The 23,315-nt window shown below is 38.5% G+C and overlaps 2 protein-coding genes across 2 annotated transcripts; one reads left to right on the top strand and one right to left on the bottom strand.

The window, feature by feature from the left end:
* The first annotated feature begins 574 nt into the window (after positions 1–574).
* nkx3-1 (NK3 homeobox 1) lies at positions 575–1,781 on the top strand. Its single transcript, XM_041999873.1, has 2 exons — positions 575–833; positions 1,146–1,781. The coding sequence occupies exons 1-2, from the start codon at positions 641–643 to the stop codon at positions 1,541–1,543; spliced, it is 591 nt and encodes a 196-aa protein (XP_041855807.1). The 5' UTR covers positions 575–640; the 3' UTR covers positions 1,544–1,781.
* Positions 1,782–13,488: 11,707 nt separating this feature from the next.
* On the bottom strand, positions 13,489–22,897 carry slc25a37 (solute carrier family 25 member 37). The gene is made up of 4 exons (XM_042000284.1): positions 22,581–22,897; positions 18,501–18,729; positions 18,103–18,159; positions 13,489–15,981 (listed from the first exon to the last, which is right to left on the bottom strand). Exons 1-4 carry the CDS (start codon positions 22,773–22,775, stop codon positions 15,452–15,454), a joined length of 1,011 nt encoding a protein of 336 aa, XP_041856218.1. The 5' UTR covers positions 22,776–22,897; the 3' UTR covers positions 13,489–15,451.
* Positions 22,898–23,315: the final 418 nt, after the last annotated feature.

The following is a 23,315-nucleotide window of genomic DNA, read 5'->3' as shown; positions in this document are numbered from 1 at the left end:
TTTAGATATTAATTGTAAATTAGAAAGCAAGTATCACAGTGAAATATTTCTAATTAATAAACATCAGAATTATTCTTGCTTTCTTAACCCATAAGAGCCCGACGTGACATATTTGTTACATACAGTTTCTGAGAAATTTTGCTTCTATTTATGCTATAAACTTCTCAAAATACTGTCCAACACAATGTGCTACTTGTCCTCTGTCCCCTAAGAGATACCCAGAAGCAGAAAAACAAATGATAGTATATTTAATATATCACATGGTAATAAATAGTAGAATTACCGCCAGGAAAAAACATGTTCAGTATGAATGAAAATTTGCCTAAAATCACAAAAATGGATAAATAATGGTTTTGAAAACATTTTCTCCCTTAAAAAGAATATGTACTTAAGTCATTAGCAAGCATAACATTTAAAAAATAAAATAATTCTTCTGATGTTTTCTATCAAGCTGATCTGAAGAGGCAAACCAAAACAAAGTTAGTTCGGAACTCAAGGCCCTCCTCCTTCAGTTGAGTCTGGATAAACCCTCCCCTGCACTTTATAAATTCAGACCTCGTGAGTGTGTGAGGAGACACACTGCTTCAGCCATCCTGCAGCTTTTTGACACTGAGAGAACCTCCAGTTTCTCAGTAACTGGATGGAAATGTCTGACACAGTCAAACCGGTGACGTCTTTCCTCATTGAGGACATCCTTTCCAGTAAGGACAGCACAAGATTAAATGGTAAATGCTGCTCACAGAAGAAGGGAAAATATCCACAGTGGAGGGAAGAATCTGAAAAGCTGTCGGCACAACTCTGTCAACAGGATTCATCATTTGGAGTACAGACAGGTGAGCTTTTGCTGGGCTGAAATAGTAGGAATATAAGGCACAGATGATCCATTAATTTATGTATTTTTTTACTTTGTAATGGTTTAGATGTAAAACTTGGAATGAATGTTTTTAGTTAAAACTGTTTTATTGTGCAATTTTGTTACAATACGTTGTGAGGAAAAATACTAAATAAGTTTTTCTGAGAATACCATTTTTCATGGTGGTAGTTTACCTTACAATGACCATGAACCACTAACTACTGGATTAATGTGCCCGCTATAACACCAAAAGATTACCTGAATAACGACCTGCCTGTCCTATATTTTACAGAGTCTCTGGAAACATCCTGTCCCAGCACCTCAGAGTCAAGCTTTTCCTCCAGTGGGAAACAGAAGCGCTCCAGGGCTGCATTTACACATCTCCAAGTGCTTGAACTGGAGAAGAAATTCAATCACCAAAAATACCTGTCTGCCCCTGAGAGGGCTCACCTGGCCAACACCTTAAGACTGACTGAGACCCAGGTGAAAATCTGGTTTCAGAACAGACGGTACAAAACCAAACGAAAACAGCAGACATCAGAGTTCTGTAAGGATGTGTACAAAGCAGAGGGACTGGGCTTGAGAGAGGAATTGGTCAGATCATCACTAATTACCTCCTTCTGTAAAGCTTATCAATACAGACCCTACCTATGGGACTACAGTGGTGCCTGGGGCCAAGTGCTATGGTAAAAATGAACCATGATTTATAATGAACTAGTGCTTGAATTGTATGTTCTATGTTTGACCCATTAAATGCCACAGATTAATTCAGTGACTGTCTCTGCTAAAAGAAAACCATGTTAACTAAAAATCGAATGTTTTTGGGCATGACAAGAGTTTGCACAGTGAATCATCACTGAAAGGAGTTGCGGCATTGTTGATTTATTCATTAATAAATTATTATTGATACAGTTTACTTTTGTTTGAAGCTCTGTGTAGAAATTATTTGCATCTTTCTGGATTACTAGCAATAGAAAATTGTTTAATTCTATGTGTAAAATTACAGGCTACAAGATAAAGACCAAACATTTCTGAAACATCATATTACATTTTGCAGTATGACACAGTTAAGTCACGTAAAACTAAAATAAAGATCATTGTAAACCAAGAAGGGAACCCCTCAGTTGTACAGTATATCAAGCGTAACTTACCTGCGTGCATGTAGCTGTAGTTAGCTTTATGAGCTAGCAACACTGTTCTGACACTTTGGGTGTTCTACTGGAAACATCTGAGCTATCTGCATAAAGTTGAACTCGATGGCTGCACTGAGATAGGCATGATGTTGTCAATGAGGGCAAAAGAATGAGACCTGATTCCTTTAAAGAGCCACTGATCTGATTACATGAAGATAAACAGCTCTTTAGTTTTCTAAAGATGACATTACGAGATCAACTGTGTGAAACCAGACACAAGGTCTGATGTAAGTCTGTTGAGGAATTTGTTTTAAACTGAAAGTTAAAGACAGCTCGCATTTATTAGTCAAAAAACAATAGAAAGACAGAAAAGAATCTAAAAAGGGAAACTATAAGGTGAATCAGTGCAAAGTAGTAAGACAGTGTCAGAAATCATCCCAGAAGAAACAAATGCATAGTTCACATGGTCAAACATTTGGGAACTGAATCAAAGATACAAAGCTGGTTTAAGTGCATCTCGGTTTAAATCACTGACAAACTATGCAGTGGCAGACATCCAGGTGATAAGGACATGCCAGATTTACTTGTGACACTCAGGCATGAAGCACTGTAGCCATCATGTGGCTCCGCCTCATTAATGTAATGGTGATAGTAGGCTGGAGTATAACAGAGCCTGTTTGCTAAGACATGTGCTGTGAGCTCTTTAGACACTAACAATGTATGTACTCTTTTTTCTTCAGAATGGGTACTACAGTACATTTCATGTTAAAGAAAAATACATGTGCTACTTTAAGAAAACAAGTCTCATTTTTAGTTGTAATTTGGACGCATTGTATTGGTCTACTGCAGGTGTCTGCCAGTGGTTTTCTTTAACTACACTGTCACACATATCACAAAATCTCCTTTATATGAACTTTCCAGCATCCAGACCCAGAGTCAAACGTCTTTTGTCATCACAGGGCTAAACCTTCAGGTTTAGTAAGGTCTAATGCTGTCTGGCATGAATGTACATTTATTAATGTTGTGCTGTACGCTAAAAATGAAATATTGTTCTGAATCTGACCTGTTACAACCAGGCCCATCCCTCTATGTAAATAAAAGATTATTTAAAGGTGAAATAAGTAGGAACTGTAAAAAAATTAAAACCATCTGTCACAATTTGTCACCCAAGATGGAGGGATGATTCCCTTTAAACAACCTTTCTTCTCCATCAACAATGTTTTCGCTCAGTTTTTCTGCTTTCACACTAGTTGCTACGGAGCGGAACAACGTCAGTGCACTGCATAGCCCATCACTACTTTCTGGTTTCAGACCAAATCTGTGACTTCCTTTGGTTGCCAAACAACAGACAGGAGAGCCCAGTGTTGGTATTTTGTGTTGGCATAAAGCAGCAAAGTGCAGTTATGGAAGCTAGTAAAAGAAGCGGACTTGAAATTTTTTTAATAAGACCTAAGAAGCTACATCGAAAAAGTTAAATAACCAAAGGCAGAGTAAAACCAGGATCAATACTGGAGTCTCTTTCAAAGGTAAAGAAGTCTAAAAGACCAAATCAGTTTCAAGATGCAGAGTTGGCAAAGTTTCTCCTTGACAGGTAAAGAGTTTTGTTTAAATTTACCGAACAGTTACACCTAATTTACAAAGCATTTTAGTCTAAATTAATGCTCAACACTCATGATTAAATTATTTTGTGTGACTGCAGGGCTGTATTAGTTGAGAATTGGTGGCCTAGTCATTTCTAATAACAAATGTAAAGGTGAATTAAAGCTGCAAGCAGCGATGAAGGCCCTCGCACCTCTGGCGCCGCTCTGGCCTATTGCACCGCCCCCTCGGCCTGCAACCTCCCTCCCCAAGCAAGCTCGCTCTGGCTGGCAGCCGTACGCTCAGTCGTCCCCATGTTTCTGCCTCGTGTGGTCATTGTCTCTCTCTGACCATCATCTCATACATCAATGGGCCTAATAATGACATCAGAAGTGGTCATGACCTTGTTCTGACCAATAGTGTGAAACAAATCCAAACAAAATCATGCTTTTAAGATCTGCAGATATCAACATGGCCAGTAGGTGGAGCTATAGTGTTTGATCTTGTACTAACATGTTGAGGTTCGGACTTTAATGACAACTGCCAAGTATCATGTCATTGGGTCAACCGAGTCCAGAGTTATAGCCACTTCCTGTTTGATGGCGAGGGACAGAAACCTCACAGGCAGCCATGTTATTCATGATGGTGTAAGCAGTTTGTTATATTGTGAGTCATGTGTTCATCAAGGATAATATTGATGAGTTTGAGTAGGTGTGTAGGGTTTTCAATGGGATAAAAGGGGTACTTCCTGTTTCCAGGGGGCGGGGCTATGGCGTTGAAAACATCAGGACATGAAGAGGCTTTTTGGTTTGTACTGGCATGTTATATAAATATGCCACATTTCATGAATGTCAGTCAAAGCAGTGGTTGGAGCTGATAGAATAAATAATTATAGGGGGCGCTATAGAGCCACATAACCAGCATATGTCTATTTAAATCAGTTCCAGGCCTGACCAATGTCCTTCCTGCCGAGTTTGGTGGAGATCGGGAGTACTATGGGTCAGTTGCAAATACTTCCTGTTTCATGGCGATGAACGCCATTCGCCATGGTTTTGCTTGAGGAAGGAACTTGAGGATTGTTTTCGGTAGTATCACGAAAGAGTTTGACCTGATCTGAAGCACTTTTGAGTGTGTGGAGTTCATTCCTGAGGAGAGGGACCCCAGTGTCTGAAAAAGACACTTCCTGTTGAAAGTGGGCGGGGCTTAGACCAAGACCAGAAGTAGGTCAATGTATCTGTTCAGGAACAGACCCTGAGTAATTACTGTGAGTGTGATGGTGATTGGATGAAAATTGAGGGATTTATACTGATTAATGATGTCATGGCGTTTTATCCAAGTTTGTCATGACGCCACCGTCTGGCCATGCAGCGTTGAGCAATGTCCAGGTGACAACATCTGGACATGGAGATGTGGTCAGCATGGAAATGACATCAAACGGGGCCATTTTGGTCAAGATAGGTTGTTTTATATGTAAGTTATGTCAGTTTCGTCTCTCATGGCGAGATATCAAAGTTTGAGGCCACGCCCCCGCCATGCCCTTTCTCCTTTGAGAAAGTTTTGCATAACTTTTGATCACACATGCCTCTGGAAGCTTCAGAGTGATTTTGAGGTAAATACGATAAAGTCTGTAGGAGGAGTTCGTTCAAATGCAATGGCAAGAAACAGGCAAAAATGACCCTAAAAATGACACTTTTTTCGAAATGGCCGACTTCCTGTTGAAATTAGCCTAGATGTGTAATGGACAATTTTGTACATCCTGGCATGATAAATCAATGTTGTTAATTTCATGCATGTCGGTCCACGTATTGGGCGGGGCTGGTTGATCAAAATATTGTAGAGGGCGCTACAGAGCCACTATGTCACTATTCCAGCAAATGTCAATTTGGCTCAGTTCCACTTCTGAATACGATCCTGCCTGCCGAGTTTGGTGGAGATCGATGGTACACCGGGTGAGTTACAAGTACTTCCTGTTTGGTGGCTTCGGACCAATATTCGCCATGGTTACGTTTGGCGAAGGAACTTGAGATTTTTGTTATAGTATCATGAAAGGGTTTGACCTGTTGTGAAGCACTTTCAAGTGTCTGGGGTTCATGCCTGAGGAGAAGGACCACGACAACTGCAAAAAAGCACTTCCTGTTGAAAGTGGGCGGGGCTTAGGGCTAGACCGGAAGTGGTCATATGGGTGTGTTCGGGACTGGACCATGAGTAAGCCCTGTGAGTTTGATGGTGATTGGGTGAAGAATGAGGGAGTTATACTGATTTATGATGTCATGGCGTCTTATCGAAGTTCGCCGTGGCGCCACGGTCTCGCCCTGCAACCTAGAGCAATAGTTTTCACCGGATATCATCCCCAACTTGTTTTCAGGTGTCTGATGCAGTTTGACCCCGGTTGTGTTCAAAATGTCAGAGAAGTGGGTCTTTCAGTAAAAAACATGAGTTCCTGTCGCCAGGGGGCGTGGCCTATTCATAATCCAATATTGACCACGCAGTTGTGTTGAGAATGGGACTATTATCATACGTGGCCATTTTGGTTCAGAAATGTTGTTTTATGTGGGAGTTATTTCAATTTCGTCTTTCATGGCGAGACATCAAACTTTGAGGCCACGCCCCCTGTACGCCGTTACTCCTTTGAGAGAGTTTTGCATAACTTTTGATCACACATGCCTTCTGAACATGCTGAGCCATTTTGGTGTCAATACGATAATATCTCTAGGAGGAGTTCGTTGAAATGCGAGGTCAGTAAAACGCCAAAATGGCGACTTTGACCCAAAACGGCCGACTTCCTGTTTTATTTAGACCTTTACTATAATTTCTTTTTTTGTTCCCCCCACCATGTGGAACATGTGTACAAAGTTTCATGAAGATTGCTAACTTGCAATGGAGGGGCATCACAAATAGGTGGCGCTCTGGTTCAGTTTTGCCTGAACAGTCCCGAGCACCCCAAATTATTAAATTTTTCGCATTCCAATGGGGGGGTAGGCAAAATTTGGTGAGTTTTTGAGCATGTTCAGGCCCCCAAAAATGCGATTCATTGTGCGAAATAAAAATAATAATAAACGCTTGCATTACAATAGGCCTTCGCACCGCCTTCGGTGCTCGGGCCTAATTAGTCAAGTAAAAAGTGTGTTTGGCCTCCTGAACTTATGAAACTACCATTAAATTTTTCATCATTTAGACTGGAAGTGGAAAAAAACAAGAGCTGTGTGGTATTCATTAATCAGTATAGTTTCTATATGCTAACGTATACTCGTCAAATGTATATCTAGCTCTCTGATGTTTGGTATGACTACATTTGCCAGTTTCCCACAAATGTGTTTTTGAAAATTTTTTGTGTCATATTCATGTTTTTTCAGGGAACTGTGGCTAGGACTTGGTCACCATGTCATAGATGAACACAGGTGGGTGCTTGGGAGCTGCTGGTATGCTGACATGGAATATAATAGGACAAAGTAGTGGCTGCTAAGAGGTTCTTTCTGCACATTAAGTGCTGAAGAACATTATTGGGGAAAAATGTGGCATAATAAAGTTTATAAGTACTTGAACTTTGGGTAAACTTTTTTTTTCCTGTGAAATAAAGGATTTAACTTTTTAACCTCCTGATGTATGCCAGTAAGCACCGTTCATTTACCTGCTTTTTAGGCCAGAACCCTGCTGGTAGCTCTGGACTACAACTATCACAAGAGCCATTAACAACCACTGCAGAACAGTTTCTTATGCTGATTCCTCCTATTCCTTTTAAACAGGTTGAATCCAACATCTTGGTTATTCAGTTTCTTTCAAAGCTATGCTCACTGATGCTAATTTATGACTGTATGGTCAGATTATCTTTGCCCTTTGTAATTCAAGGATGTGATTCAAATTTGGTGTTACATCATGCAAATGATGTGTATCTTTTGTTAAACACAAGAAAGCAAAACCAATTTCTTTATTTCAGATTCAGAAGACTGTACAAAAAGAATTCCAGATGATTCGGTCTCTAAACACTCAAGACACTGAAGACATATGGGTTTATTCTGGATTTACAGGCCAGGATTCCCAGGCAGACTGATGGGTGGAGGGATGCCCAGGTGAAGATCACTCCGCCCTGATGACCCCAGGAAGTTTGGCCTGCTTCCCTCTGTACCTGCCCCAACTTCAGCAAAGCCAGTTCAGGAGAGGTGCTGGTAAGTGAACAACAGCTGTTATTATTTTTTATGTAAACTATACACTTGTGGCATAACTGTTTATGTAATATTAATTATACCTGCTGTGGTAACTATAAAAATGCACCGGTCCAGTTCTAGTTCTAAGGCCCTGTTGAACCGCAATCATTTAAAAAAATGCATTTACACAACAGCGGAATGAAAACTATGTCCGTGCAGGAGAAAACGCAAAGAGGACCAGAAAAATGTAGTGCATGTGCCAGGCCTTTAGTGGGCAGTGAAACTATAACAACACACCCAGGTGTGTACAGCATCTTCATAAGACCACAAAACAAAACACAACAACAGAAGTGTTACGTGTCAACCCAGATCCTGGCCACTGCATTTCTCCCAGCAATTTCCACAACTACACCAAGGTGCAACAGATGGTGAGTCCATGTGCTGGTATTGCAGTGTCATCATGGCATCAAAAACAGCCACTGCTCGAAGGTCAACCTCACTCACCTGTTGAATGAATCTCTGGGAAAACAGATAAGAGATCAATCATATTAGGTTTGAATTGTATTTTAAAAGAAAAAATAATATATCTTGAAAAAAAAATCCCATCAGCGCTGATGTGTGCTCATCTATATTTCAGTTTTCTAAATCACATGGACTTGAAAATCTTGTCTGTTAGAAAAGTGCTGCAGTCATTTATTTATGTATACAGCACAAGGTTTCTAAAGATCACAAATCTCTGTCTGAACCCTTCTCTCATTTTGGAGGTCCTGGATTCCTCTCTTCTCCTCAGCATCTCTGACCAGTCCTCTACCTCCTCTCCCCTGCCTTCTTCCTCTGATAGCCGAACCCCCACTTCGACCTGCACTTTGCCCCATATCTCTCTGTTGTCTTGTTCTTCCTCTCAGTCCTCTTCCTCTTGGCCCCCGTTCTCTGTTGCTTTTTATTTGGACTGCAGTACCGATATTAAACACTGGGTGTCGTTGCTACGTATCGCCTTTAAGAATCCAAATAACGCATCTGTTTAAACAGAACCTAGCACAGAGTTCTGAGCCTCAACCGGGCAAAGAGAAAGGACAACACAGAGCATGATGAAAGTTAAAGTATAGTTCTTAAAGTACCTGATCCTACAAGGTATTCATGAAAAACATTCCATTGTTGTTACAGTAAAAGTGCATTTCAACATGAAGCTATGATATGAGCTGCGTAAGTATACTGAAAAAAATTTTATTTTAAACTTTTAAAGAACAAACAAGGAGGAGGAGGATTCCAGCATGGACATTTATGGGAGAATTTCTTAACACCAAAGATGGGGAAGTGTGTCCAAACCTTTGACTGGTACTGTGCGTGCAATGCAGCATCAGAAATGAGTGCAGTTTTGAGAAGCCTGGCCAAGCTTGGATGAGTACAGTCACTAACAGGGCTGATAAGATGGCATACTGTAGATGATTTAGGGCTTTACATATTTAAGAAGGGCATGTTTGTAACATAACCAAAGTGTGAGCAGAGGGCTGATGGAATTGATAGAGGGAGATTTGAGGGCTCTCATGCCACTAATCTGTCTGCCTTTATGAAGTACCTGCCCTCACAGAAACCTGGGCAACAAGTGACAAAGAATGATCATATTATAATATTTCTTATTCTTGTTTTTAAGTGTAAGTTTAAAAACTGATGTTAGCAAAGTCAGTTAGAGGACATTACATCGTCAGCTCATAAAACACACAGTGTTAAACATACTGTAACATGGCACTTCTCTATCTCCCTAAAAGGAGTTTCAGTGATTTGGATGTATTGCCTCTATTCCATGTGTGATTTCTAATCTTTTAACTATTAGAGAAGTATCCACATAGCCTAACGCTTATTCCATTTTTTATTTGACTTAATTTAATATTTTTATTACTATTCTCTCTCTTTCTCTTTATGAGACCTTTTATGTGATTTGTACAGTTATGTGATATGTTCACGATTTGCTGCTGTCATGTGTTAATTTTTTTAATGTCTTTTAAAACCTAATAAAATATTCATGAAAAACATACTGTAACATGTCTCACACATGTGAAGCTTAATCGAACATGATTCTCGACATTTATCGATTTCCTAAAACTGAAGTGAGTTCTTATCAACACTGGCAGAGGCTGAACTATTCACTAAGCCCTCAGCATAAACAGGTAATTAGACATGAAGAGGGCAGATAGCATCTGTTATGACGGCACTGAAAACCTGACTGTATCTCTCGGTGTCTCTCAGGCTGTATATGAACAAGCTCATCAGATAAGGGAGCTTGTGGAAGGATGAAGCTGAAGGTTAGGAGAACTGTTTTTATTGTACTTGCCATTGTCATACCTGTACTTCCGCAGGCTCAAAGCGACATGGTACATTGATTCCTAAACACAGAAGACTTAAAACAACATCTGCTTGTCGGTTTCCATCTTGTTCAATCTTCAGTTTAAGGGAGTGTCCGTAAAGCTGTCTGTGCACAACCTGGATTAACTAGATTAGAAGGGTAAATGACGAAGAGCAGTGAGGCGGATCTCACAACACTGCTGCCTTTTTTTATATTTGAATGAAGAATTTTCTTGTAAAAAAGATTTTTAAAAAGTCTTGACACCCAGCAGCTAGTTTTTGAGTGTTAGCTTTTCCTGGTTCGTTTTTGTGTTCTGACAGAAATACACTGTGATCAGAGCGGTTGTAGAACCATTGTCCTTTTCTTCAAGGTGGCCAATGATGCTAAAAAAAAAACAAGCAGATCTTCCAAACAGATGAGTAGAAAAGCAACCCTGACCACAAAGACATCCATTGTCAGTGCTCCAATATGCCGTGACTGTCTGACAAATTTGTTGGAGTTGATAAGGAAGTTTAAAACAGCCATGATCTTCTCATGGGAAAGCTGGAAAAACTTCCTCAGATCGTGTAACTGGATCCCTCATGTTACGGACCCAGCAGAGCAGCTGCCTTTCTTCTTCCATCAGCAGATACACCACACAGCATCTTACTTATCCGATGGATAACATTGATTGTGCTGCTGCAAACAGTGTTTATGTGTGTAAAAGAAATAGAAAGAAACGTGGGTGAGACATGCAGACTGAGAGAGAAAGGTAATTTTCCAGTGTTATCTTTGAGATAAAGATATAAAGTGGTAAGTTAGTTTACTGCAGATGATAATGATTAGAGAAAAGCATGACAAGGACTGAATACATAGACCAGGGGCATTCGTTTTGTGCTTCAGATAAACAACCTGCTCATGCAAGAGGGCAAAAACTAAACACTTCAGTGTTACAGCATAAGTGTACGTGTCCTGCGACATGTTGCATTGGAACAAAAAGCTCCACACTGTTTGCATCTTTGTAAAAAAGAAAAAAAAAGATCAGAACAGAAAAAAAAAAAAAAATCCACACTGACTTTTTTCTTTTTTATATGTAACCTATTACACTTTATGTGCACAGGTTTTCACATGAAGGCTACCAGGCCCTTTCTTATTGAACCAGCTTCCAGCTGGGTTCGGGAGGCAGACGCTCTCACCACCTTTAAGATTAGGCTTAAAACTCCTTTTTAATATATCTTACTGGTAGGCATCCCTTTGTTATACTACCATAGTCTTGGACTCCTGAGGTAAGTGTCACGCTGCATTGAACACTTCCTTTTTTTTATTTCTGCTCATTATCTTCCATGTATAAACATGTGACAGTACTGGCATCATTAACATATTTCTCCTCTCTCAGCAGGTCTTCCTGGCTAAAAGTTGTAGTGCCTGTAGTTCTATCTTTCCTGTCCTCTCCACCCAAACCGGTCGAGGCAGATGGCTTTCCTCCCTGAGTCGGGTTCTACCAGAGGTTTTTCCTTCCTGTTAAAAGGGAGTTTTTTCCTTTCTACTGTCACCCTGTACATACTCAGGATGGGGGATTGAAATAAAGTGTAGTTTCAATGAAGTCTGTTGGTTTTCTTAACTAGGCTATTATTTATTATTATTAATTATATTATGAATTATTTGTAGGAGAACTGATTGGATGACAGTGGATTGGCTCAAATTGATTGTATGTAAAGTGCCCTGACACTATGTTGTTGTGAATTGGTGCTATACAAATAAAGCTGAATTGAATTGAATTAAATAAGTGTCTTGAATTTATGATATGTTTCTGGACTGGTGGAGCTGAAAAAAAATCAACATGCTAATAAATGTGAATTTATTGAACTCTGCATAACTTTCAAGTCACAGTCATTTTTGGAGGCACAACTGATAGAAGTAGGCAGCTGTGGCTAGAAACATGTATCCTACCAACACCAATGTGTCAGTGTGCTGTGAATGAATAATGGAGACAATGCAGAACACTTTGGGTACCTTAAAAAGCACTACATGAATCCATTATTATTATTATTATTATTATTATTATTATTATATACATATATTTTATCTACAAAACTTGAGATTAATCCAGCTAAAAGAAAGAAAACTAAAATATTTGTGTGATTTTTCTTCTGCTACAGTCAAAAGCTCTACCTGACATTGTCATAAACTTATGTCCATTCTACTTATGGCTATTACCTTACCTTGAAACACACTGGTGTAATGCATGCAAAAGATATCCCCATGATTCAGTGGCTTACACATTAGAACCATGTTTAGCAGCAATAACTTGAAGTAATTGCTTGGTATACGATGTTGTCAGTGTCTCTTACTTTCATCACCCCTCTACCACCATGCCTTACAGTCGGTATAACCTGTATATAGTCCAGTATATAGTCTGACTTTTGTGATGGGACATCTACTTCTGGGAAGATTGGCATCTGTGTTGAATGTTTGTTGCCTTTTGAATATTTTTTGTAGATTGATGGAGACAGAATTGTCACTGGTCTTATAATCCTTCCCAGACTGATGGGCAGCAACGACTGCTTCCGTAAGACTGCTGGTGTCTTTATTTCTTGGGATTGTGTTAACACACCTGAATAGACCAGACTAGCAATGTCCCAAAACCTCTTCTTCTCAAAAGTGCATGTGATCAGCAGTAGTTTCCACACTTATTTCCTATGGTAACAGCAAGTGTGCACTTGCTTTTCACACACAGTTTCTTAATGTTGTGTAAAATAAATAATGAAAACATAGCAAAATGTCATGAGTTCTGAGGGTGAATAATACCCATTTTTTGGCGGTAGATCAAACCAGTAACAGTCGTTTTCAAATCGCTTCTGCCTCCACCAGTTATTATAGATATTATACTGCCATCTGGTGGAGACATGTGGCTCCTGCTGGAAACAGGTCTATCTAAAAAGAATGGTTACCTTACACATTGATTACTTTCCTCAACTCCCAGCATTTAAGTATAAAGACAGTGTTTTAAATTTTTTATTTATTTATTGAGAACAATTTGAAAGTCACTGATTTTTTTTTAAATAAAAGCAGAATTAAACTGAACATGTCTAAGTTTTGTTTCTCAGGCAGATTATATAGTCATAGTTCAAAGATCATTTTAAATCAAAACTCCATTGACTTGTAAACCTTTTGGTGAGTGTATTTTGATGCTAAAAGTACATTTTTCCCATCTGTAAAATTCAGAACAGACTATCAAAACAAATACTCATTTAACCCTGAAACAAAACACAAACACACAACATTCCTCGTCTCCATTTTATTTAAGCTCCAGTGTTACATACTGTAGCAGCATTTTCACAATCATTTATTGTCAAACTTCCAAACATTATTGGTTTCAGAGATGGCCCTCAGCACATATCCCCCCCCATTTATTTAACTTTGCATAAATAGCATCAACATATTTACATTATGGAATTTTTCCCACGTAGAAAACCTTTTTTCTCCACTGCACACTAAATTTGATGCAAGACATTACTTTAATGTCTGTGATGCTGATATGACACAATGTTATGATTTACTACCAGAAAAGAATGCATAGTGTTAACAGCAAATGTAATGCAAAAAACTGGCAGTGTTTTAATGTTCTTCATGATTATATTACTGATTACAATATGACTGATTACAACAAAACAGCCCTGTGAATATATGATAATTAAGCTGCTTTTATATTCAAGATGACCTCCATATGAAGACATATTGCATTTAAAATCAACATGTATGAGTTTGTTTAGACCATAAAAACTAATCAGAAGTTAATTTAAAAAAAAATGTTTGTGATGTAATTCGCCTACCAAACAGAAAAGACTGTAAAACATTCATGAAACGTATCATTTCCCCTTTGAGAGGCTTCAGCTTCAACCAAGTGTAGAAAATGTAAACCTATAAAAAGGTGAAGAAATTCTAAAGTAATTCAAGTTTTATTTTTACCTAGTTAACACTACTTTGGGTCAAAAAGTGTATGGAAAAAATAGATTAATAGAGTTCACAGCAGGCAGGCTCATAAGAGTTATAGAGATTACCAGTAAGAACACATAGGATGAAATGCACTTCTTTGGTGTATTGATATAAACTAAACAAGCACAAGAAATCTGTGAAGTTTGTGAGACCACTGGAATCCTATAAACCTTCAGAGAAAGAGGAAAAAATAACCCTATATAATTAAAAACAAATAAATCTGACTGCTTTCTGGATAACATCAGTATCTGGCAATATGTCCTGTCTTTTGGATCAAAAATACACAATACGCTGGAAAAAGCAGAAAGCACACAGGAAATGTGTAACTCCAACAGGAGGAGAGGGAAAAAAATATTTGATTTGATCAAGTTTCGACTGGCCTAAGATGTTCACAGCATTATTGCTCAATTTAGATAACATTAGTGATGTTAAGATTTGAATCACAATCTGTTTTATATGTATTGATTAAACATATATTATGTATTTCTTTTAATAAAATATAAAGCATTTAAGGTATGTGATACAAAAACAAAATGGCCCACACAAAGGTATCACAGAAAAAATAAGCACAAGAAGGTTGAGACACTCAAGTAACAGCCTTGTCTGGTCCACATTTGGCCCAGCATAAAGACATTTTCCCAGGAAAATGTCAATATCAGTTTTGTTGATGTCATGGATGCAAATAAGCTAGTTGCCTTTGTTCTGCAACAGCTAAAGTTTGTGCGTGATTCAGGAGCTGCACTTTAACAAGGCAAATAACTGGACCGTTACGGTCGACACATCTTCATTTAGAGAGAAGAGGGTCCCTCAAAAGGAAAAACAAAAAGTGGTATTCAGTACTAAATGCACACAAAACATTAATTACTGCTGGGTGAAGCCAGATCAAAGGTGTAAAGATAATATTTTTAAAAGAGGGAGATAGCGCTAAGTTAATCATGTCAAGATTTTGATTTGTAAAGACTCATATACAAATATTTCCTATGTCAAGAACAGAAGAGTAAAATATAAAAAAGGAAAGACAGTGTTGATATTTATGAGGCACTTGATAAACACAACTGTCCCATCTGCAGTTACAATATTTAGAAATATAAACATTGTTTGCGATAACTTCATCATGTGGCCACAACGTGTAGACAAAGAGCTCGGAAAAGAGTTGTGGTTGATGCAATGGAGGAAGAGAAAGAAACTAGTCTGGCCATCTCTGTTGGATAACATGGTCGTGCGAAAGCTTAAAAATACACAGAGAACTGGATAATAAATGAACTGTGAGGAGTGCCATTCTCTGCCACACCTCCGCTCTGATTTCCTTACAACACACAGACCCGTGCTATTTCCTCATCAGTGCTTGTTAAACCACTGTGACTCACACACACTTCTAGGCTAAAGTTCTCTTTCTGGCACGATATGTGTAGCTCCAACAAATTTTCCATTACAGGGGCCCAGATCCCGCCTCTTGTTCTAGCTGCTGCTTTGTTAGGAAGTATTTGAAGAACTCATACACTGACCAAGCAATGGCAGTTGAAGGCATCTGGTATATGACCCGAGCTTGGACCCCTTTGAAAAAGGCTGGCAGACCACCGAGCCGGTACACTGTCCTGAAGGCGTTGGCCATTCCTGTTAAGTGTCCGCTGATGTTCATGGAGTTCAGCGCTACATTCTCTTGTGTGTTGAGCAGTGTTTTACAAACGTCAAGCGGAGTGGTTACTGCAGCAGAAACGGCTCCCGCTGCTGCTCCTGACACTATGTGGCTGCTGGGGTTGTAATGCCTGTGGGGGTTTATCTGCTCCTGCATGAGTTCATACGTGATGAAGTGAACAGCCTGGAAGGGGATGTTCATGGTCAGTTGTGTGCTGTAGCTGCGGTAGAAGGCTCCAACACCTTCAGTGTGCGTTATTGTTCGAACGCAGTCCAAAAGTCCTCGATATGGAGAGTTGTACATTTGCATCCTTTGCTTTATCACTGAGGAAATAAAAGAACAAAACTTATTGAATTCTGGTTGATTTTCCAAAATGGCTGCAATTTGGAGCAAGCAGCTGCTGATGGTTTCAGCTGTGCAGTAACTTACATTTTGCATGCTTTATCTGGTCAACAAGAATAAATGACCACTATTCAGATGCACTCATTAGTAGTAGTATCAGTTTGTTAATGACAAATGTTTATACCTTATAAATCAGAAAAGAAGACACCACTGAATGGATCATTTAAAGCTCGAATAACTCGATATTATGTTGCTCATTCAAAACTGTATTCCTTCTATATCAAGCAGTAGTGTACTGTTTGTAAGTAAAAACCAACTGTTTGGATTTGCTGTTAAAAAGTCATTGTACTTCTAATTACAGGAGATTCTGGACATGATGCTTTAGTAGTGGAAGTAGTGCTCGGACCGTGGTGTCACTTTTGGAGCGCAGCTGTTTCAGCTCTGAACAGGGTTTCCAAAGCGCATGCAGTAAGTCCTGATTACCACAGATTTTTGAGCTTGTCATAAATCTTCCTGTATTTTTTCCCATTTTTGGAAAAAAAAAAGAGGTTGTAATACTTCAGTCAGGACATGCCTCTGCAAGGACGACGTGCAAACAAACACACCACACAGGTCCAAAAGTACGAAAGTTCGAAAGCTCTCAGGCCACATTATAACCATCTTCGTGTAATTAGGCTAATTGGAAATTAGATAAGTGCTCAATTTTTTTTCTTTTATTTTTTCTTTTATTTTAACCAACTTTCTAACTTGGGTATCAATGATTGCTTTATTTAGATTTGTTCTGCTTTGGTGCCTCTACTTGAAATAAAGTTTTCTAAATGTGTTTGTTTACAGTTCTTCAAGAGAGAGAGAAATAACATATTTCTCTTTTTTTTTTTTTAAAGAAAAAAAGGACTCACTTTCATTGAAAACTATCTGCGTTTCCATTACACTGTTTCACAAAACAACAGCAATATTTTTAAAATTTCAACAAAGAGCAATTGCGATTTGCAGGTGTTTCTATTGAATGGTGTTTAGCGCATTAACCATTATTCTCGTAAAACCTTGCCCCATGAGACTCCACTTTGAGGAGGAAGAAGATTTCGAATTATTTGTAAAACTTTTGCATTTTGATGTTGTTTGCTATCAAGGATGGCAGTTAAATTTTTTCTTTAATTGTTTGTAAAAAGATTTTCGTCTCTTCCTGTGTCTACTCATACCGTGCCGTCTTTATTTGAAATGAACTGGTCACGTGACCCTTTACGTCACATCCGGGGACGTGTAAATGCGAAAAAATTGTTTCCATTACACTTTTGCGATATACTTTTATATCGACACGTCTGAAAAAGCACCATATGAGAGTAGGGCTGAAACGATTAGTCGACGTTGTCGACAATAGTCGACAATAAAAATAGTCGACAACGAATTTAGCCGTTGACTATTGTCGGCAAAAAAAAAAAAAACTAGAGAGTGAGACATCATCTTCTAATCCTATCTCTGCTGAGAGTTGCACAATGCACATGCGCAAAGAGGGGGAAAAAATATAGAGTGAGACATCGTCTTCTGTTTTTTATCTCTGCTGAGAGTTGCACATGCGCAATAAAGTCCGCCAGGGGAAAAATATGGTGGCGGACCAGGGAGGAAAACCACGGCAGAGAACGTTAAAAGTCTGGGATAACTTCACGTTAAACTTACAAAATAAATTAAATACATGTGAGATTTGTAAAGCGGACCTTGTGTACCACGGAAGTACGTCTGCAATGCTCGAACATTTAAAGAGGAGGCACGTCGGACTTACTTAACAACCTCATGCAAGATTTCAAAGCTGAAAGTGAAATAAGATCCATATATAATAATCATGAGATACATAATCCGATTGGTCGATTTAATAGTCGGTGACTAATCGACTATCAGAATAGTCATTAGTTGCAGCCCTATATGAAAGCGTAAAAACTTTTTAACGATATTTGAGGTTTTTTTTAAATGTAGGTGTTTCCATTACTGTTTTCTTATTACGATATTTAGTTTTTGCACAATTCTAGGGGTAATAGAAAACGCACCTACTGTCTCATCAAAGTTAAATTTTAGTGCAAATGGAAGAACCATAAAGATTTTTTTCTTACCTTCAGCTGGATTCATGACTGCATCATGGAGAACTGTAGCTATACTTCCCGCCACACCTGTTACAACATGAACAGAGCTTGTTGACAGAGCTCATAGTCATTTTAATAATGTAATTTCTCACAAATATGGGACAGACATTTAGGAGAGATTGTGTGGAATTAACAACCTCTTCCTGTCTAAGGATGAAAAGAAAAAAAAAGAGGAAAAAAAAACCCCACAAGTTTACAATTGCATATCCCAGACAGGATTTTTCATATCTGGGACACACTTGTCATAGCTTTGTAAACAGGATCTGAACTATCCCAACTACACTCCTCCACACTGTGTTGCTTGGTCTACTGTAAAAATAGCTGGTATGACATTCAAGAGATTTGTGCTGAGACATGGAAGTTCGTACCATTGGCTATGTGGCTGTTGCCTCCACTCTGAATGATGTCACTAAGAGAACGCTTCACCCGTTCATAACAGGCAAAGTAGAGAGCATGAGCTGGCCCTGCTCCCATCATGGTGATGTTGAGGCCCCTCAGAGGTCTGAAGACCCCCTCTGTCTTGACAATCCTTTTCAGGGCTTCATACACACTTTTGTATTGTGCATTAGGGTCTGGCTGCAGGCTCTGCATCCTTGTCTGAAAAACAAAAAAACAAATAAATAAATAGCATTTAGTCTTAAGCATCACTTAATATTGTTCCTATTTAAATAGGTTGTATAATAGTTAGTGCATCCATTTGTGGTCTCACATTTAGTGCATGACAGCAACTGCACGGCTTTAAAGTGATCCGTAAGTTCAAATCATGATTTCTCGCCATAATGTAATGCTGTCACTTTGATCTAACACTCAGTGTTCCTGGCCTTTGTGAGATTCTGTCTGATTGATGTGTGTCTCTTCCAGGCTGGTGTGGAGGCTGTGGCAGCCCTTTGTTTAACTCCACCATGCCAAGTTATCTGGATAACACAAAGCATGTTTTTATTTGTGTGGAGATCTGGGGCTGGCTAGGGAGATAGGCCATGTCTATCTTGGTCAGCATGTTAGCCTGTGTTTCCTTCCTTGGGTTTGACAAAAAAATATCAATTACACTTCCGATAACATAGATTTGGGAAAATGGGGCACACAAAAGTATGGTATGGTTTATGCTTCAAGCTTATTTGCCTGCATTTATGTCCAGAAGTTACTCTGCTTTACATCGAACAGACACATTGACATAGACATTTTTTTAGTCTTTTCCCATGAGGTGGGAATACATTAAGCCTGGACAGACCTGGCTGCAGCGATAATATCAATTTGTTGTGGATACACTGTTTAAGCTAAACAGCACCACAAGTATCCAATGACTTGAGTCTATTTTTAACAGTATCTTTATGAGTACCTGGTGCATATTTCTTTCTTAACTAAACCCAGATAAAATGTTGAGAAAAATAATCTGTTCGTTTAAAATGGGATCTGATGGTAAAAAATCCCACAATAACCACAAAATACACCTTCATCTTTCAGCTGTTAAATGTTAATTTTCCAATAGATTATTATCATATTTATACTGATTTTGGTATCATCTTTAACAAAGTGTGGTTGTTGGGTTCTGGTAAGGATTTGTTAAAAAATTTAGAACAAGCAGGGAGAAAACAACTCGGGAATAGTTTAGAAGAAGCACGCAAGATTAATTATAATAAAGTTTTTAGCAATTAATTTAAATAAAGTCAAAGTCAAATTTTCTACAGCTGAATCTAAAAGCAAAGCTTAAGGCAGTGTATATGTGGTATGCATGGTTTATACATCACTACTACAATCAACTGAGGCAATAAAAAATAAGAAGCCTTGACTAGTGTAGCCATTCAAACCATTACTACAGATTGTGTCTTATCATTCCAACTTTATCAGTTCTGTTGCTATGACTGTTTAGTAATCAATCCCACAAAGGAGTAATTGAATATACACACCCTCTACTGCATGAGGCCGATTCCACATGTGCACAACATTGATAAGATACCCCTCCTACCATTAACATAGGCTACTCCCTGACTTCATGATCTGTCTTGCTTTTTATTGAGAGACTGAGACAAACAGAAAGTGGATTGTTACCACTTTCCATTGAAATCTGACATTCAAAATAAACATGTCTGATCAGAAACACAACTTCTGCTATACCTATCTCAAGCTTGTTGTGAGACACGAAATCATCATTACTTCATCTCAAAGTTTACGGATTTGAGTAAGTGCAATGTACTTTGATTGCTTAGACACACTAGCTTTCTGTACTGCATGTGATAGAGAAAACAGAATAAATGGTAACAATAATTTAGTTTTCCAGCTTGGATAATATAACTCGAAAAAACTAGGTTAATTCCAGACATGTACATGACAGTCTGAACAGGCACGTAATGTACGGGTGGATGGTGCTTGTGAAAATTTGGAAACCTCAAGAGGAAATTGCCACAGTGGTTTGGGTAATAAAGGTCTATGGGTTAATGTCAATACTATGACACTAAAGCAAAGCCGACAAAACTATTTTCTTGTTATATTATATTAATTAATATGTCTGCACTACATCAAGATTATTGCTAGGGGCAGAAAAGCATGCCCAATTATCAAAACAACGCTACATTGTTAGAGAACAATGGCTGGGCAGAAGAAAGAGGGGATTGCAGGAGCAAAGTGCAAAATGAAACCCACAGTTTGCCATTTACTTTGTAGACACAAGCCAATTTTTAACTAACTCAAAATGAGCCAGAAATTTTCTTTTGCTTCTTTACATTCACTCACCAACAAACTTGAACCACAAAACTGCATGAGTGAAAAATATAGAAGGGCTCCTTGGTCTGGGAACTTGGTCCAATGTTAGAGTACAAGACCCCAATATCATTCTATATTAGAAATTATATACCGCATACCAGTCTAATCAATTTAGGTACATTTATATCTGAATTTTTGGCTTCCTATAAATTATTATCAGCACTGTATAGGCACACTGCAACGATTGGAGGTTCTCAATGAATACCAATGTTAGTCTATAACTCTCATTTAGTATTTACATTTCATAGTTAGTTTTTATACAAAGACATAAAAAAAATACTAAAAAGAAAAAAAAAATAATGTAATCCAAACAGTTCCACTCCTGTTTACCATCACTACCCCAAATTCCCTCAAAATGATCATTATTTTTTCTACTTTCAAAATATTTAAGACGAAATGACATTTGAAGGAAAGAAAGAGCCTCTAGTAAATAAATTAAAATCTGGTCGTCAGGTTTACACTGTGAATAACAGCGACTACATAACACAAAAAATATTCACTGATCCATAAAAATGGCAAACTAATAAAAAATGTATACTCATTGCAATGTCTTCTTTTGTCTGTACTCAGGTCTTGCTACACAAAATCCATTTTACAGTTATGGAAAAACAAAGCACTTAAGTCTTTGTAGTTGAGATGGGTCGTATTTGATTAAAAAGTGACAGCAGTGACCCACTGACTATCCAGTGATTAATCAGTTTAGTCTTTTTGACTAAATAATTAATCAGCTCATTATAATTTCAGATCAAATGTTGCTAAAATGGTCACTCTCAAACAAACACATAGTACCACACACTCATTCATTACATGTAATCTGTAATGACTTTGCTCATGACTTTAGTGTGTGGTTTGATGCTAACATGACAAAAGAATAGAAATAGAATAGAATAGAAATACTTTATTAATCCCTTCGGAGAGCCCTCGGGGAAATTTGGGTTGACTATCTCAATAGATTAAGTGATCCCAAAGGGATTGAGACAGTTTAGGGAAATGTGTTGCTTTGGTCTTCTAGTCCTGGACTCTTAAAATAATACTTGAAGTCCAACAAGAATGAGGGGAAATCCTACTTTTTAGTAAACGTCACTGTTTGTGGCCACAAATATGTACTCAGTACCAAGTTTAGCACCATAGTAATGAGGTTTTTATCTGTCATTTGAGAATGAGGAAAAAATCATCTTGGGAAATGAGTGTGGTTTTCAGTTAAAAGGCAGTTTGACATCTATCGTAACCCATTCTTATACTTGACCTTATGCGTGTAAACGTAAAAACATATGAGCGAGGGGAAAAATGCGCCCACAGTTGAAAAGTCGATAAGGTCTTAATGAGTCGCATATATTAAGTTGTACAAGCGTTAAATGAGCTTGTGAAGTTAGCAAAGTTACTAGTTTTGACAAGACAAACTAAACAATCAGTCAAAGGTGCCTGTTTTGCTTAAAAACTGTATCATTAATTTGGTTTATTTTGTTAGGATGTTTAACTAGTTTGATAAGTCTGAAGCAAAGACGCTGTCGTGTTCATATGAGCTAACATCGAGGCTAACTAAGAACGGGCTGTCTGAAGATTTCATAGCTAACGTTTGTTAGCAACCAATAGCGCGCTGTTTAGTTAGCGGTGATTTGAGGCTAGTTAGTGAACGGTCCACAGAAACCAACAGATGTAAACAACTGCTAAGCTGCCTCTGAGTGCGTTACCTTAACAGAGTCCACGGGATACATCACCGTGTGCTCCAGTATGCCTGCCACAGCTCCTGCTGTCATGTGGGTCGTTACAGAGACATGAGGTGGCAAGCTCTCGTAGTCATCGTCACTATTAGGATCCTCATCGTCTTTACTTTTGATCTGCGACATTTCCAGCGTTGCCACCGCACGACCCGAGTTCAACTCCATACGTGGTGAACTCTCACAGGCGGTCTTCTGTACAAGATAACACTCAGAGATGTATCGGCGGCATGGATAACCACAACATCATCACTACTTAGTGGAGTTCCAGCGCCCGTGTTACGTTTCATTCAGAGGCGTGGCTTGTGTGAATATAGCCAAACAGATTGCAGTTACCGAAGAAGCAGCCAATGAAAAGTTCCCATACTAGATTCCTCTTACGCCTCACAGCTCCACTGTTGTAAAAAATTGTGCATCCGTGAGTTTTGAATGGGCTTGACAAAAGTGTCGCCCTGTCCTGTTTGAATAGATAAGCAGGTGTGGCCTCCCTATCAGGCATCATCTGTTCATTGATATTATAGAGAAAGTAAGGAGCTTTCTTAAGTAAAATGACATATCTATAACATGTGGTTTCTAAACTAGAGAAAATTTAAAATATTTTAGCTGTTTAGCCAAAACTATGATAAGGCAGAACAGATGATTATGGTCTATCTGTTGTTATAAACTATGTTCTTAAGATTTGAACTCAAAAGTAATGAGAAACCTAAA

This window comes from Melanotaenia boesemani, chromosome 11 (genome assembly GCF_017639745.1).
Source record: "Melanotaenia boesemani isolate fMelBoe1 chromosome 11, fMelBoe1.pri, whole genome shotgun sequence".
Classification (NCBI taxonomy): Eukaryota; Metazoa; Chordata; class Actinopteri; order Atheriniformes; family Melanotaeniidae; genus Melanotaenia; species Melanotaenia boesemani.
This window is presented reverse-complemented; position numbering and strand designations above follow the sequence as displayed.

What these genes read in the sequence shown, in the direction of transcription:
- nkx3-1 (XM_041999873.1), top strand. Translation starts at nt 641, where the DNA reads ATGGAAATGTCTGACACAGTCAAACCGGTGACGTCTTTCCTCATTGAG. An exon ending in ATCATTTGGAGTACAGACAG is followed by an intron (nt 834 to 1,145) that starts GTGAGCTTTTGC and finishes TATATTTTACAG; the next exon opens with AGTCTCTGGAAACATCCTGT.
- slc25a37 (XM_042000284.1), bottom strand. Translation starts at nt 22,775, where the DNA reads ATGGAGTTGAACTCGGGTCGTGCGGTGGCAACGCTGGAAATGTCGCAG. An exon ending in CAACAGCCACATAGCCAATG is followed by an intron (nt 18,160 to 18,500) that starts GTACGAACTTCC and finishes ATGTTGTAACAG; the next exon opens with GTGTGGCGGGAAGTATAGCT. An exon ending in AGTCATGAATCCAGCTGAAG is followed by an intron (nt 15,982 to 18,102) that starts GTAAGAAAAAAA and finishes TTATTTCCTCAG; the next exon opens with TGATAAAGCAAAGGATGCAA.